The 16,367-nt window shown below is 32.8% G+C and overlaps 1 protein-coding gene across 1 annotated transcript; it reads left to right on the forward strand.

The window, feature by feature from the left end:
• The first annotated feature begins 8,241 nt into the window (after nucleotides 1-8,241).
• On the forward strand, nucleotides 8,242-15,463 carry LOC106762108 (homeobox-leucine zipper protein ATHB-15). The gene is made up of 18 exons (XM_014645820.2): nucleotides 8,242-9,184; nucleotides 9,287-9,446; nucleotides 9,596-9,696; nucleotides 9,799-9,889; nucleotides 10,114-10,209; nucleotides 10,290-10,403; nucleotides 10,480-10,563; nucleotides 10,725-10,880; nucleotides 10,953-11,027; nucleotides 11,231-11,337; nucleotides 11,418-11,610; nucleotides 12,081-12,266; nucleotides 12,354-12,434; nucleotides 13,100-13,234; nucleotides 13,335-13,660; nucleotides 14,113-14,218; nucleotides 14,722-14,871; nucleotides 15,137-15,463. The coding sequence occupies exons 1-18, from the start codon at nucleotides 8,979-8,981 to the stop codon at nucleotides 15,281-15,283; spliced, it is 2,514 nt and encodes an 837-aa protein (XP_014501306.1). The 5' UTR covers nucleotides 8,242-8,978; the 3' UTR covers nucleotides 15,284-15,463.
• The last annotated feature ends 904 nt before the right edge of the window (nucleotides 15,464-16,367 follow it).

Here is a 16,367-nt window from a genome sequence, read left to right on the forward strand (position 1 = left end):
ATACATGTATATAAACATTTTTCTAGAAATTTAGAACAAAATTTTATCATTTATTAAGTAATTTGAAAAGAAAAAAATATATTCAACAACGAAAATAACATTGAATCAAACTTATTTAAAGAAAATATATCTAACTTCAAATTTAAGTCATCTAAATGCTCCATTAATGAGTCATGTAAATGCTCCATTAATGTAGAGAGAGAAAGAGAAAGATTGTTATTTATAGTGGGGAGGTGTAGGGTATTTTTGGAATAAAAGAAAATAGTGGGGAGGTGTAGAATATTTTTTAAATAAATTAAATTAATGGGGAGGTACAGGTCCCACTTGGAGAGGTGTAGGGAGCAACACCCAAAGAATTTAATCAACTCAAAATAAGATTTGAAAACAAGGTTTCTTCTTTTTTTTCTTAATAATACAATTTATTTAAATGGATAATTATTTTTAATTTTTCCATTTATGTAACAATATAATAGAATTGTATTAGTAAAAAAATGTTAATTTGAGTTGTAATTTTATTACAGTTGTCCTGTCTTTTTGTATAAATGTAACTCAAATTTAGGTTTTATATCACATTATATAAACAATAGCAACACTCATTAGCAACGTGTTTATGTCCTCCTTTTGGATTTCTGTAATTAGGACGTATCTTTGTGGATGAATTTTTTGGATTTTTTTTTATTTTCATATTTTTCTTCGGCTATTTTCATAAATATAAAAATCTTCATTCTGTTTTTAAAATGTAATTTTTAAATTGTATTATCTATCGTTTTAATTTATATTATGTAATTCAAAAATTAAATTTTATTTTTAAATTATACCAATTATGAGTTTTTTATATTTGTGTAAAGAAAAATGGAATTACATGTAGCATTCCAAAATATAGTATGAAATTATATAGAAGAGTCATTACATGCATGATAAAATAGAACAATTATCCAACTATGATATAAAGGATTAACTGTACAGTTATTCAAAATAACCATGGAATTTAATATTTCATTTGAGAATACAATTCAACCAAACATCTAAGATACACATATAACATGTTTAAAACATATATTGACCGATCACTTGACTTGACCATTTGGATTAGTATGAATATGTAGTTATGGTCGCTCATGCACTCGTTTATGGTGAAGTAACAACCCCCCTCCCAAGCCACCACACGAGGTTAGCCCATTATCACTCACCTTAGGTCAAGGTAAAACCCCTAAGGTAGGACCTCCTGCTATTCTCACAACACGTGTCACCATTCTCTACTTGGGAATCGATGACCATTAGAATGTCAGGATGAACGCCAAGACTAAGCTTCCCATATGCATACTTTTACCACGTTGAAAACCACCAATAAGATATTCCTCCCTGGAATTTTCTTCCATACCAAATTTGAACATCATACATGATTTGAATACTAACACAATTTCTCATGCACAGTAAATTAATGCAACTAAAACAAACAATCTGAGCAAAGCAATGAGAACGACGTTTTGGGAGACCTAACTACATTTAGTAGTTAATGGCCAAACAGTAAACCAATAACAAGACTGAACGATCAATGTTAGGTAAGGCTTAAGAAGTGACCGAACACAATTAAGAATCGAACATTAGCGTAAACCGGACACTAAAATGTTACTGAATACCATAACTAGACTGACCACTAACACATGACCGAGTACTAGAACATGACTGAATATATAGCTATACTGCATACTACAATAAGGCGGATTACTGAAACTAGATTGAACACTATAGCTAGACCGAAAACTACAATTAAACCTAATATGAGGTAATATCGAATACTAGTGTAAGATCGAGCACTAATGTAAGATCGAACACTGTTGTGAGATTGAACACTAGAATAACCGAACACCAGAGCTAAAACAAACACTTATAACTTAGACCGAACACTTAGAACTTAGACTGAATGCTAAGAACTTAGACAAACACTCATAACTTAGATCGAACACTTAGAGCTTATACCGAATACTAAGAACTTAGACAAAACACTTATGGCTTAAACCGAACACTTAGAGCTTAAACCGAATACTAAGAACTTAAACAGAACACTTATAGCTTAGACCAAACACAGAGTTTAGACCGAACAAATCCTTAACAAGTCCTTTCAAGGTCGTCAAAAAGGCCTTGGACATGACAACATTGTCGGCTAAGGTCTGTACCCCTAAAAAAGTTGAAAAACTATTCACGTAATCTCAATTTTATTTAAAAATACCAACGCGCAAAGTTAAACCAGGACAATCCCTAGTTGCACAATCATTATTCATCTTAAAACAATATATGAAACTTGTCATAATACATTTAAAATGAAACCACCTTATTGAATAAATAAAATTTTCAACACTAAAAAAACCAAAGACAATATTACTCATATACTTCTTAGATTTATTTCAGTCATAAACAATAATTCTTCCTTAACTCGAAAAACAGCAAAATCAAACACAATTTGATCATGAAATCTACTATAATTTTTTATAATCCGAATCATAAAATAAAATTGAAATACTGACTATTACTTTAATCATTTTAAATAAATAATTACAAAAAGACTTTATAAAATGAACAACTAAATAAAAAAAATACAAATCTTAAAAAATTTCATATATAAGTAAAATAACGAAAAACAAATGAAATAATTATTTAACATTACTATCACACAAATAATACCCAAACAAATGTATTTTTAACTTCCAAGTAAATATAGATAAATGACCATCCAATAATTTTCAAACCAAAATTATACTTCTTGTATCTCGTCTAACCAAATAAAATTCTCAATCTACACATTTTATATAAAAAGTAAAATTATTTTGCAACTTCTTAAAAACAAATACGAATATATCATCTAGAATCTAATTAGTTAGATCTTATTAAAGAATTGAAAAAAAAAAGAAAAAAGTTTTAATGAATACTGTTCATTTTTTAAGTAAACTAATTGTTTATATATTTCCTTATATTTATAGATGGGTTTAACAGAGCGGAATAATTTTAGCCCATAACTCTATTTCTAAATCATAATCTTTACATTTAGTTATTCCAAAATAGAAGAGAATCTAAAATAGAAGAGAGACTAATATTATTAATAATTACATATAATTTAATTGTTTCATTGTTCCCTGGTAAGATAAAAAAATAAAATAAACAATGTACATACCGAATTGAAAGAAAAAAAATTTGACACAATTTTATGATATGTAGAAAGTTAATTCTAAAAACTTTACAAAAAAGTTTATATACATTTAATTTAAACATATTATTTTGACGTAAAAGATTGTCAGCAATAATCAATTATTAATTAGAATTATAATATATGTTAATATGTTTCAACCGTAATCACTCTAGTTTTGACTTATACTTCTCCCCGTCAAACCCATTTCAATCCTTTAATAAAAACAAAATAAAAAATATCACAAACACGTTTCTCTTAAGAAAATATTTTTTTTAACTAGAAGATAAAAGAAGTTTAAATTGATTAATGTTAGGACAGAATTAGAAGTTAAAGCTTAAAGGACTAATTATATAAAGTAAATTTTATTAAATGAACATATAGATCTTAAAATCCAAAACTGTATTTTCTAAAATATTGTTGAATACATAATAAAAACATATTTTATTGTAAAAAACATAATTGTATTTTCTAAACCCTGTAACAGACATAATTTAAAAAAGACAAGAAAATATCTTTTATAAGCACTGAGCATTACAACTTTTGAAGATTTGGTATTTTCCCTCCCAAACAAAAAGAGACCACCTCGCCAAGGAGCAATTCTATGTATTTTGTAAGGCTTAATACCTCCCTTAATCCTTGTATTTGTGTAAAAATTTCAGTTCGGTCCTCAAGTTTTAAACTGTCTCAATTGGGTCATAATTTTTGTAAAAATGCATACATTTTACCCCAACCGTTAACTGATCTCAAACGGCGTTAAGTTTAGCTGACGTGGTATGTTGACGTGTTGACTTAATCCCTTCTTGGTCCTCGTATTTGTGTGAAAATCTCAGTTCGGTCCTCAAGTTTTGAACTGTCTCAATTGGGTCATAATTTTTGTAAAAATGCACACATTTTACCCCAATCGCTAACTGATCTCAAACGGCGTTAAGTTTAGCTGACGTGGTAGGCAGAGGACATGCTGACGTGTATTATTTAGTTATATGAATTATTATTTTTAAATAAGCAGTGTTTCACGTGGCACAATGCCTATTATTTAGTTATTTGAATTAGGGATTTTATTTATCTCTTTGAGAATCAGGGATTTTACACAGATTATATCGTCAGCTCAAAAAATAAAGTTACCGGAAAATTCGCGTAACCAATGCAATCAGACTCACAACCTTTTCTGCAAATGAACAAACTTGGTAACCTATAGGTTCATCACCAGCCTTTAAGCTATTTATTCCACTAATAGTAGAAGATAACTGTTGCATAGTGAGATCAGTTAACGATTGAGGTAAAATGTGTGCATTTTCACAAAAATTATGACACAATTGAGACAGTTCAAAACTTGAGGACCGAACTGAGATTTTCACACAAATACGAGGACCAAGAAGGGATTAAGCCAACACATCAGCATACCACGTTAGCTAAACTTAACGCCGTTTGAGATCAGTTAACGGTTGGGGTAAAATGTGTGCATTTTTACAAAAATTATGACCCAATTGAGATAGTTCAAAACTTGAGGACCGAACTGAGATTTTTACACAAATATGAGGACCAAGGGAGATATTAAGCGTATTTTGTAACAATGCTCTAACTAGTTTTAAATTGTTCATTTTAAAATCCTAATTCACATTTCTTGTCTTGAAGGTATTAACATATTTCCATGTAAAAAATGTTATACCTAAAATATTATTATTTATATATTTAATTTCGTTAATATTCTTTATTCAAGTTATCTATGTATTTTTTGTTCTATTTTCCATCTTATAAAATACGTTCAATTAATATCATTATTTTAATTAATGGAAAAAAGTTATACAAAAAAGTGACTAAGTTAAAATATGGTTTAATCATTTTTTAATCTCTATTCATTTGGAAATTAAAAAAAAATATATTTGTTCTGTCTGTTATTTGTGTAGTAATAACTTTCGTTTTTCTATTGTTATATGATTGTTAAAATGGTTGAATGAAATTTTTTAAGATACGTAATTTTTTACTTTGGATTTGCTCATTCAATTTGTAAAGTTTCCGTGTAATCATTTTCTTAAAATAATTAAAGTAATTGTTATTACTACAATTTTATTTTATGATTCGGATTATAAAAAATCGTAGTAGATTTTAGAATAAACGTTGTACTATTTTTTAAATTAAAGAGGAATTATTGTGTATGACTGAAAATAAATTTAAGAAGTATATAATTAATATTGTTTCTGATTTTTTTTAGTGTTGATAATTTTCAATATTCAATAAGGTGGTTTCATTTACGAACCTACCATGACAAGTTTCATATCTTATTGTCTTGAGATGAATATGATTGTGCAATTAGGGGTTGTTTTCGTTTAGCTCTGTGAGTTGGTATTTTTAAAGAATCCTAGGTCCTAGTGCGGGTTCGCTTGTTGAGTGATCAAGAGATTGGTGTTTAGTAAGAAAACTTAGGCTATATCACCTAAGAAATTAGGGTTTGAGCGCTTTAAAGGGTCGACGTTAGTTTTGATGGAGATGAGATGTTTCAATGCGTGCAAGAGAGTGAAGTTGGTGAAATCTATCCCTAGCATTGCCATTCCATACTATTTATACCATTTTCTATTCCTAAGTGCCTCCATTTACCATAGTCCACCCTTATTTGTAAATCTCTATTTACTTGCATATAATTGTAAATTCATGAACTATTCGTTAGCCTAGATGAGTTACTAATTGTACAATTAACTAATATTACACGAGTTTCTTGGGAAAAGAGACATAGTCTTATCATTTCATATTACTCGAAATTCAAAATCATCTAACAAATTTTTATTCTCCAAACTTAAACTTTTTTATGTCCTCGTGACAGCAAAAAGGTAAACTTGGCTCAAAAAAAAAAAACTCAATTACAAAGGTCTAATGACTTAAGCAAATAACTTCAATAAAAAAAAATCAATTATACACTTGATTATCACGAAAAGACCAATAAAAAATAATGAGACTTGCAAATTAAACTTCAACTATAATACTTATAGAATAAATATTACAAGAAAGAATTAAAGACTTTACAAGAGATCAATCGAGAGGACAATATTTTTTTTTATTGTTTCATTTATAAAAAAACAAAACAATATACACAATTTTATAATATGTAAAATGTTAATTCTTTCAACTTAAAAAAAATTATATACTAAATATACATTTAAGTTAAACATATTATTTTGATGTACAAGATTATTATTAGCAAAAATCAATTATATTAGAATTATTATATAAGTTCATGTGTTTCAACCATAATTACTCTAGTTTTGACTTATACTTCTCCCCGTCAATCCCATTTCAATCCAATAACTTTTTTCAAAATTTAATCAATTGAGTGAAAGACATTCCACCTGTTTAAGAAGTAGCAGATAAAAGAAGTTTAAATTGATTGATGTTAGGACAAAATTAGGAGTTAAAGCTAAAGGACTAATTATATAAAGTAAATTTTATTAAATGAACATATAGATCTTAACATCCAAAACTGTATTTTCTAAAATATTGTTAAACACATAATAAAAACATATTTTATTGTAAAAGCATAATTGTAAACCCTATACCAGAAACATATTTTTAAAAAAACTAGAAAAATATATTTTATAAGCACTCAGTATTACAACGACTATTATTGGTTCACTTTATAAAGAACTACATAGCATTTATAATACAAATCGTTATCATACATACATCTTCTAATAAACTTCACCATTTATTTCGTATAAAAGCATATTAAATTAACATAAAATATCTCTATCTTTAATTTATTATTGACAAAGGTTAATAAAAAAAATGAAATAATACTTAATGTAGCAAAGTGTAGTTTTCTCCAAAAACAAAAATGAATAAAAATCAAAGCATTAGTTTAGAAACAAATCATACTTTCAGTTTGTCATGTCCTAACCCAAAAATAAAAATGATAAAAAATATAAATCTTAGATTAAACAAAAATAGTATATTTTGATAAAAGAAAGTGTAAAAATGTAGTATGTAATATGTCACTCTACACACTTACCATTCCTCCCATGTCACATGTCATATCAGTCACACTCACCAATCATTTCAACCGGCAATCGTATGTTGTTTTTTATTCATTTTGGAATCACACTCTGTATTTATACGCCAGAGTACGGATACCAATACACGACGCTGCCACCATCTTATCCGTCCCACTGCTGTAGCCGTATAAATAAATTAAAACTTCAAATATTTTTAAAAAAGTGATATTTTTATAATTAAAAATATAAATATTAAAATGAAGACGCATGCAAAAAGGTCATGATGGTGTCCTGTGTGACCCACTCCACTTCTACGCAAACCTCCTCCTCCCATGCTTTTGTGTATTTTAAGGCTCTCATCACAATTTCATATTTTCCATTCTACCCTTTCCAAAAACCCCTTCTCTTCCGTCTTTTTACACATCCGCCATTATCACCACTCATTGCACACCATCCTTCCATATTTATCTTTTTGCCCCCACAAAATAAAAAAAACTTTTTTTTAAAGGCAAAGACATATTAATTATAAATCTTAAAATTATTAAGATGAAAATTAAATTAAAAGTTATTATGACTTTATCTTTTCTCCAATCAGTGTGAGTGAGTTAAAGTATAAACCATCATGACTTTGGTATTTACACCATTGATGGTTCTTCGCATTACTTGAAGAGGCAAAAGAAACATTTTACGATTAAGCTCGTGGGGCCTTCAATAAATTGTAGTAACAAAATTAAAGTGTAAGATCTACTGCTTCTGTTGATATCTATTAGCAAACCAATCACATGAGAAGGAAATCAAAGATAGAATCTTCTTTTTCATATGTAAAAACTATTATACAGAAATGGATTTAAATATAAAATTGTTTAAAGGATTAAAATGGAAATCAATGAATGAGAGGGGTGGGGGTAATTATGAGATTGTGCAGACAATGATATGCGAGCGGCGGGACCTGCGTTCCAAAGCGGAAGTGTCAGAAGAGCCGCGGGAAAAAGGAGAGTTTGGTAAATTTCTATGCAGTTTTGTGCATTTTTTTAAAATAATAATTAATTAATTTATATGGAAATAAGAAAAAGGAGGGTGCTCCATTTTGAACCGAAAGTGAAAGAACCAATGAAAAGAATCACAGCGGAGCAAATCTGTGAAACACATGAATTGAGGAAGCAACAACATCTCAAAAAACAAAAGCCTGCTCTTTCACCTAGACATCCTAGGGTTTCAGTTCTTTAATTCCTCAACAAAAAACAAAAAAAAAATAGTAATCAGTTCACAGGGCAATTTCACAGTGCTTCAGAATCTCATAAAGAAAGAAAGGAAAGTCAAGAAATCATTCTTTCTGTGATCTGTTTTTTTCTCCCTTTGTCCTTCTAAATGGCGTTTGTTTGGTAGCTTCCTAAATAAGGTGCAAAGATCAGCTGGAATTCGATTAGATTTGATTATATCAGCAGAAAGTGTGTGTGTGAGGGCTTCCAAGGATGAAGATCGGTGAAGCTGAGTCGTTTGGGTTTGTTCTTAAGTTGCGTGAGAAAGCTCAACAAGTTTCGGTGGATGCTCTGTTTTGAGAATCGAATAGGTTGCTAAATAAATTCCTGCCTGTTTTTAGTTTTATGTTGAAGAACTGTGTTGATAGGGTGTTGGTGGGAATCAGATCGTTGCTGTTCTTAGCATGAGGTTGGTGTTCGAGGGTCTGATCTTGAAGGATTTAATGTTTTATGGGTTTGTGTTAGTGAGGGAACAAAAGTAGCTAGCTCTTTGTGGAGCAACCGAAGTTGTTGTTGAGGTTTGGTTGTGGGTGTGAGTGGTAGAGTTGTGTAAGTATGGCAATGTCCTGCAAGGATGGTAAACCAGGATTGGATAACGGGAAATATGTCCGTTACACGCCTGAGCAGGTTGAGGCCCTTGAGAGACTTTATCATGACTGCCCCAAACCCAGTTCCATACGCCGCCAGCAGCTCATTCGCGAGTGTCCTATTCTCTCCAACATTGAGCCCAAGCAAATCAAAGTCTGGTTTCAGAACAGAAGGTGCACTTTCCTGCTTGGTTCTTTTGGTTTCTGGATTCTTTGCCCAATACTATTGTTATTTGGTATTCTCTTCAATGCGTTGTGTTTTGTTGTGAATTCCAGGTGTAGAGAGAAGCAGAGAAAAGAGGCCTCGCGGTTGCAAGCTGTAAATAGGAAGCTCACAGCCATGAACAAGCTTCTCATGGAGGAGAATGATAGGTTGCAGAAGCAGGTGTCTCAGTTGGTCTACGAAAATGGCTACTTTCGCCAACACACTCAGAATGTATCACCTTTCTCAACTGCGTTCTTTTTAAATAAGTTTATCCATTTATCTTTGTAGTATTTTAGCAACTTAGGGTAAATTGTTCTGCTTCTGCCCTTCACTTATTTTACGTGCCTTGGAATTGAGTTGGAACGGTGTTCTCTCTGCAGACTGCGCTTCCAACCAAAGACACGAGCTGTGAGTCGGCGGTGACTAGTGGTCAACGCAGTTTGACAGCCCAGCATCCCCCGAGGGATGCAAGTCCTGCAGGGTTAGTGGGAATATGATTAATGGGCTTGGGTCCCTTTCTGTCGTTGTTGTCTGTAAAAACTTGGCTGTGTCGACTCATGGAACGACTTGTCATTTTTCCCAGGCTTATGTCCATTGCAGAAGAGACTTTAGCAGAGTTTCTTTCGAAGGCAACTGGAACTGCTGTTGAGTGGGTCCAAATGCCTGGAATGAAGGTGATCTAATAACTTTTAATATTGGATGATTCAAATAGTTTTATTTTTTCAATTCCTTCATTGAGGCATTGGCATAATGGTTAAATGATGGCGAAACTAACACATTTGAGTGACGTCCCATTCTGACTGGTGCATATCTTTTCTGATAACGGTTTGTCTTTTGGAACCAGCTTGAACAGCATATCTAATATATTGATTTCATTAATTTCTTTTTATTTTTGCAGCCTGGTCCGGATTCCATTGGAATCGTTGCTATTTCTCATGGTTGCACTGGTGTGGCAGCAAGAGCCTGCGGCCTTGTCGGTTTAGAACCCACAAGGGTCAGTGCTCTGAAATTATTGACTTCCCGTTAATTTCTTGCTTGTATTAATAGATGGCATGATCAACTATATGTTTCCAGGTTGCAGAAATCCTCAAAGATCGGCCTTCATGGTTTCGTGATTGCCGAGCTGTGGATGTTCTGAATGTGCTGCCCACAGCAAATGGTGGAACCATAGAGCTGCTTTATATGCAGGTAAAGCATATGTATTTGAATGAATGGTGACGATGTAACAAAAAGACTAAATCTTTTTTTCATGTTTGATGATCAGCTATATGCACCAACCACGTTGGCACCTGCCCGTGACTTCTGGTTGTTGCGTTACACTTCTGTTTTAGAAGATGGGAGCCTAGTAGTAAGTGACTCTACTGAACTCTTGAGGTTCAGGTTTGATTAAATATTGTAGCTAATAATAGAAACCTCATGTGTGCAATGCGTAGTCCTACATTCTTATTGAACAGTCCTCTTGTTCCCCAGTAACATCTACCCCATTCTTATAATGCTTCCCTGCTTCAGATATGTGAGAGGTCTCTTAAAAATACACAAAATGGTCCAACCATGCCTCCCGTGCAGCATTTTGTTAGAGCAGAGATGCTTCCTAGTGGGTACCTTATAAGACCCTGTGAGGGAGGTGGTTCTATCATTCACATTGTTGATCACATGGATTTGGAGGTATATGAATTCCAATCAGCGATATTAATAATTTTTATTTGACAAAAGTAACTTTTTCATGATTGTGTGTAGCCTTGGAGCGTTCCTGAAGTACTGCGACCACTGTATGAATCATCAACAGTGTTGGCTCAGAAGACAACTATGGTGGTATGATTTGTATTTCATTGCTAATGAGGATACAATCGTACAACAGTTCAATAATTTGTCATTTTCTGTCTTATTTCAATTATATTTATAATTGTATAAAATTGGACAATATTTATTATTTTAAGAGTACATGAATTTAGATTAAGGGTCTAGTGATTAACTAAAGGTTATGGCTTATTTACAATTCTCTTTTTTTGTACCAGGCACTACGTCAACTAAGGCAGATTTCACATGAAGTTTCTCAGTCTAATGTGACTGGGTGGGGGAGACGACCTGCAGCTCTTAGAGCACTTGGCCAGAGACTCAGCCGGTTAACATTTAACTGGGCTTGATTTTTGTTGAATTTCATTGCATATATAAATTTTTGTTCTCACATCCATTTCCTGACAGTGGCTTCAATGAGGCAATCAATGGGTTCACTGACGAGGGTTGGTCAATGATCGGCAATGATGGTGTTGATGATGTTACAGTTCTAGTGAATTCGTCACCTGACAAGTTAATGGGTTTGAATCTTTCCTTTGCCAATGGATTTCCATCTATCAGCAACGCAGTCTTGTGTGCCAAAGCTTCAATGCTATTACAGGTTCGGGGCCTGTCAAATTTCATTGAATCTTCCTAAATTAGAAAATAACATGAATAGTGAACCAATTTGTCCTTTATTGCTATAGAAATTTTAGAAGAGGATATAGATAAGGCTTTGATTGTATACTGAACATAGTTTTTTGTTGAGTTGGCTGCGTATCGTTATTTGTATGGCCTGTTAGCCCATGTTTAATTGAAGAAGAATCATGGTATACAAATGATTGTAATAATGATTATCAATTCCCCCGGTAATGAAACATTTCCCATCCAACGGGATTATGAGACACATAAGAAGTTGTTTGATTGTGGCTGACATTTCTAATCTGCAACTGCTCGACATGCCTTGTTTGTATTGTAATTGGTTAATTAGTTTATTAATGATTATTTCTTGTTTATTGCATTTATTCTGAACAAAAAAATCGTGTATACATTTCTTCTGACATTCTATAACCAAGTTTCATGTTTGTCCAGAATGTGCCTCCAGCCATATTACTCAGGTTCCTGCGGGAGCATAGATCAGAATGGGCAGACAACAACATGGATGCTTATTCAGCCGCTGCCATTAAAGTTGGTCCTTGTGGTTTACCAGGATCTCGTGTTGGAAATTATGGGGGTCAAGTTATTCTTCCTCTAGCCCACACCATTGAGCATGAGGAGGTAATAAATTGGTAACAAATATTGAGTACACGTATTACGAATTTAGAAATTGTGCAAGTTTTAACTTCTCTTGCCCATGTATTCTAGTTTCTTGAAGTTATTAAGTTGGAAGGAATTGCTCATTCTCCTGAAGATGCAATAATGCCCAGGGAAGTATTTCTTTTGCAAGTAAGTTTTCCCCTTGTATTGATTGCTCTATGCTTCTCTGGTCAGGGATGATACGTCTTGCTTGATGTGGTGCTAACTTACAGAAAACAATTATTCGAACTTTTAAGCTCCCTGACTTTGATGTACTACTACTTTTATCACTTGATTTTACATTTCTTCACTTCAATTTTTCTGTTTATACAATTTTGAATTATTTATGGATATAATCATTGTATAATACTCTTGCCTAAGTATAGCTTGCCGTTTGTGTGCTGTTATACTAATATATCTATTGCAATGTTTGAGAGTTGGATGCATTTTAGAGATCAAAAGTCAAACTTGTGTGTTGACTTGTTGCTTTTAGTACTGACATTTCTGTAAGGGACACGCAATATAAAACTCAGTATATTGTTATTCACATTTTTTATAATTTAAAGCAAATGAATATATGAATGATGCTCTCTGCCCATTCCTACCAATTTATGACGAGGAAAATGTATTATTATCCCCTAGAGTTTTGAAATTTTTTAGTAGAACAAGTAACTTTCTTTAGCTCAGTATTGTTTGAACTCTTGAGGCTTCCGAATGGTATAGTCTTTTTATCATGCCAATCACCATTATTTTGGTTTCTAGCTTATACGTGTTTGTGTTTACTTTCTTATAGTTCGTTTGTTTTGTTTTGATAGCTGTGCAGTGGAATGGATGAAAATGCTGTTGGAACCTGTGCAGAGCTTATATTTGCTCCAATTGATGCATCCTTTGCTGATGATGCCCCCCTTCTGCCTTCTGGATTTCGCATCATCCCTCTTGATTCTGCAAAGGTTAGCCTTAGTTATTCTCAAAGCAGTATAATTGTTTTTGGAGTTTGGTATTTACCTTTTTACAGCATTCATTTTGTTATTGCAATTATAATTTTTGCAGGAAGCATCCAATCCAAATCGCACACTTGACCTGGCATCTGCTCTAGACATTGGCCCAACTGGAAACAGAGCATCAAATGATTATTCTGGAAATTCTGGATCTATGAGATCTGTGATGACAATAGCATTTGAATTTGCCTTTGAAAGTCATATGCAGGATCATGTAGCATCCATGGCACGCCAGTATGTTCGAAGCATTATATCATCTGTCCAAAGGGTAGCATTAGCACTCTCTCCTTCTCATTTAAGTTCACAAGCTGGGCTAAGAACACCACTGGGTACCCCTGAAGCGCAAACACTAGCTCGCTGGATCTGCAATAGTTATAGGTGTGTACACTGTATTTAGCCATAGTACTGGTTTACATATCCTGCACGATTTTCTTTTGACATGTGAAGCCAATGTTCTTCAACATTGTCTTGGGGATGATAAATCACTTTGGTATAGCTACGTCTAGTTACATTCCTTTTTCTGATAAGCACCTCAGTGTTTAAACAGTTTCACCTGCAACTTTTGCAATTGGAAAAGGAATATTCTACACTAGTTGTTGGCATAGGCTGACAAACTGTTGTAGTCACAACTATTGACTGCTATTCCAATCCCTCTTGTTAATTCTTGTATCAGCTCAACAAAAATATTAATCGAAATGTTTCTACATTTGTAAACTGTATTGTCAGTTGCATATGAACGTATATTAAATTTTTTGCTCCGACTGATGTTTCAGGGAGAGCATTGTATTTCAGACTCACCTGTTTGACTATTTTGACCATTTATATTGTAGATGCTATTTGGGGGTCGAGCTACTTAAATCCAATAACGAAGGGAACGAATCTTTGCTCAAGTCCTTGTGGCATCACTCAGATGCAATATTATGCTGCACTCTAAAGGTGTGCCCCCAATTTATTTCAATTTCAAAGTAGATGCATCTACTGTGTGTTCATGTATCATGGATTTTCTTTGTCTGCATGGTTCAACTCAGTTGTACTTGGACTCTTTATGCCTGATATATCTGACACGAGGGGGTCCAAGTATGATCAATTATTTGAGCTGTAGTGGTTTACCCATATTTTATGTTTTTTTTTTGCCTACAGCATTAGACCATTTTGTACATAGTACCAACTTCTAGGAATTATATCTGTAAGATTTGGGAATCAACTATCCACAGGGATTCTACCTGTTTGACTTGCAAGTAACTAGCATTACTTCTAGTTATTTTTGAAGTTGCAGTGAATTGTGCATATTTTTGTTCCTTTTCCTCAGGTGTTAATTTATTTTGTGCGTAGTAACGCTATAAGGGGCTATACCTGTCAAATTTGCCAATCCACAATTTATTCCGTGATTAATAACCCTTCTAGTAGTTTGAAAAGCACTTTCGTTAAACTTGTTGCAGGCATTGCCTGTGTTCACTTTCGCCAACCAGGCAGGGCTTGACATGCTGGAGACCACCTTAGTTGCTTTGCAAGATATAACATTGGAGAAGATATTCGATGATCATGGCCGAAAGATTCTGTGCTCAGAGTTTCCCCAAATTATTCAACAGGTCTACGACTTAAACGTGCATTAGTTCCACTTAGACCGGTCTTGTTATTGATTAGCGTTTTGCTTTAAGACGCGTGACATGCATTATTTTTATCTGTATAACTATGCTGCCGTCTCTTTTTAAGCCAATATTGTAGCCTTGTATTAGTGGGCTTTTCCCTTACTTTCCTCCCTCCTCCTGAATTGAGAAGCAGAAAGTAGAAGTAGTTGCATTTCCAAGCTTTATTGTGGTTTCTAATGAATTCCTTTCATTCTATTTTTGGCAGGGTTTTGCATGCCTTCAAGGTGGTATTTGTCTCTCAAGCATGGGGCGACCCATCTCATATGAAAGAGTAGTAGCTTGGAAGGTGTTGAATGAAGAAGAGAATGCTCATTGTATTTGCTTTATGTTTATGAACTGGTCTTTCGTTTGACCTATGATATGATAATTAGAGAATAGAAATCAAAGTGTTACATATGCAACACTCTTCTAAGACTTGTTTTGTTTGCTATTTTGCTGTATTTGCTGCGAATACTTGGATTGCATGTAAAGACTACGACTAATGTGTTAGCACATGTTTGCTTATTTACTTATCCAACTCCGTTTTATGTTACGCTCTGCATGTGAGAAGTACTGATTTTTGGGCCATACACGCAGCTAATCGATAAGGAAGGTGGTATCTAATAAGCAACAAGAAAACTAGGCATATAATACACAAATATATAGATATATTGATAATGTTAGAATAAAAAAGAAAGTGATTTTAAACGTGAAAAAAATATGATATTTATGTTGTTAAAATTACAGATTTCTTTTTCTTTATAAAAAAATATTAAATGATTTTATATTAATATCTTTGATTGAAAACGCGTGATTTAATTTGATTCTTTATATATAATTGCAAAAACTGAACACAGATAAATAGACGACCGATATCCTGTTATTGTTAAGTAAATTTAAAATTAAGTATATTTCACAGTTTTAAAGGAAGAAAAAAAAATATATAATAAACGTTTCAATTAATTAAAACGAGTTTATATGTAAACTTTTGAATTATTAATACAAAATTAATTTAATAAACGAACTAACATCTTTATGTTCCGGACCTTACAATGCAGCAGATCTAGTAAAGAAATTAGAGCAGTTTTCTTAACAATTATACTTTTCAATTCATAACAAACATTTATGTGCTGTAGCATTGATTTGCATTTGCCTAAGTATCCGTCATATGTCATATTGTGTTTCAGGTGCATAGAGAGCCAGACACTATATCAGACAATGACTGCAACTTTTTCTTTGATATCTAATCGAAATCTATGGCTTTCCTTCCTCCTTTCCAGCCCCTCGTGAAACAACAAAAAGTTAACGTTTGTGGAATGAGTTTTGTGTGACATATATAGCTAGATGTAATTGTTCAACACAAAAGCAAAAGTTTAGGTAAATATGTGTGGTTTTACCATGCCACCATGTGAATGCCCCCACAAGCTGTATTGCTCCTCATCTCTGCTTCCATTGGA

This window comes from Vigna radiata, chromosome 5, assembly GCF_000741045.1.
Source record: "Vigna radiata var. radiata cultivar VC1973A chromosome 5, Vradiata_ver6, whole genome shotgun sequence".
Taxonomy (NCBI): domain Eukaryota; kingdom Viridiplantae; phylum Streptophyta; class Magnoliopsida; order Fabales; family Fabaceae; genus Vigna; species Vigna radiata.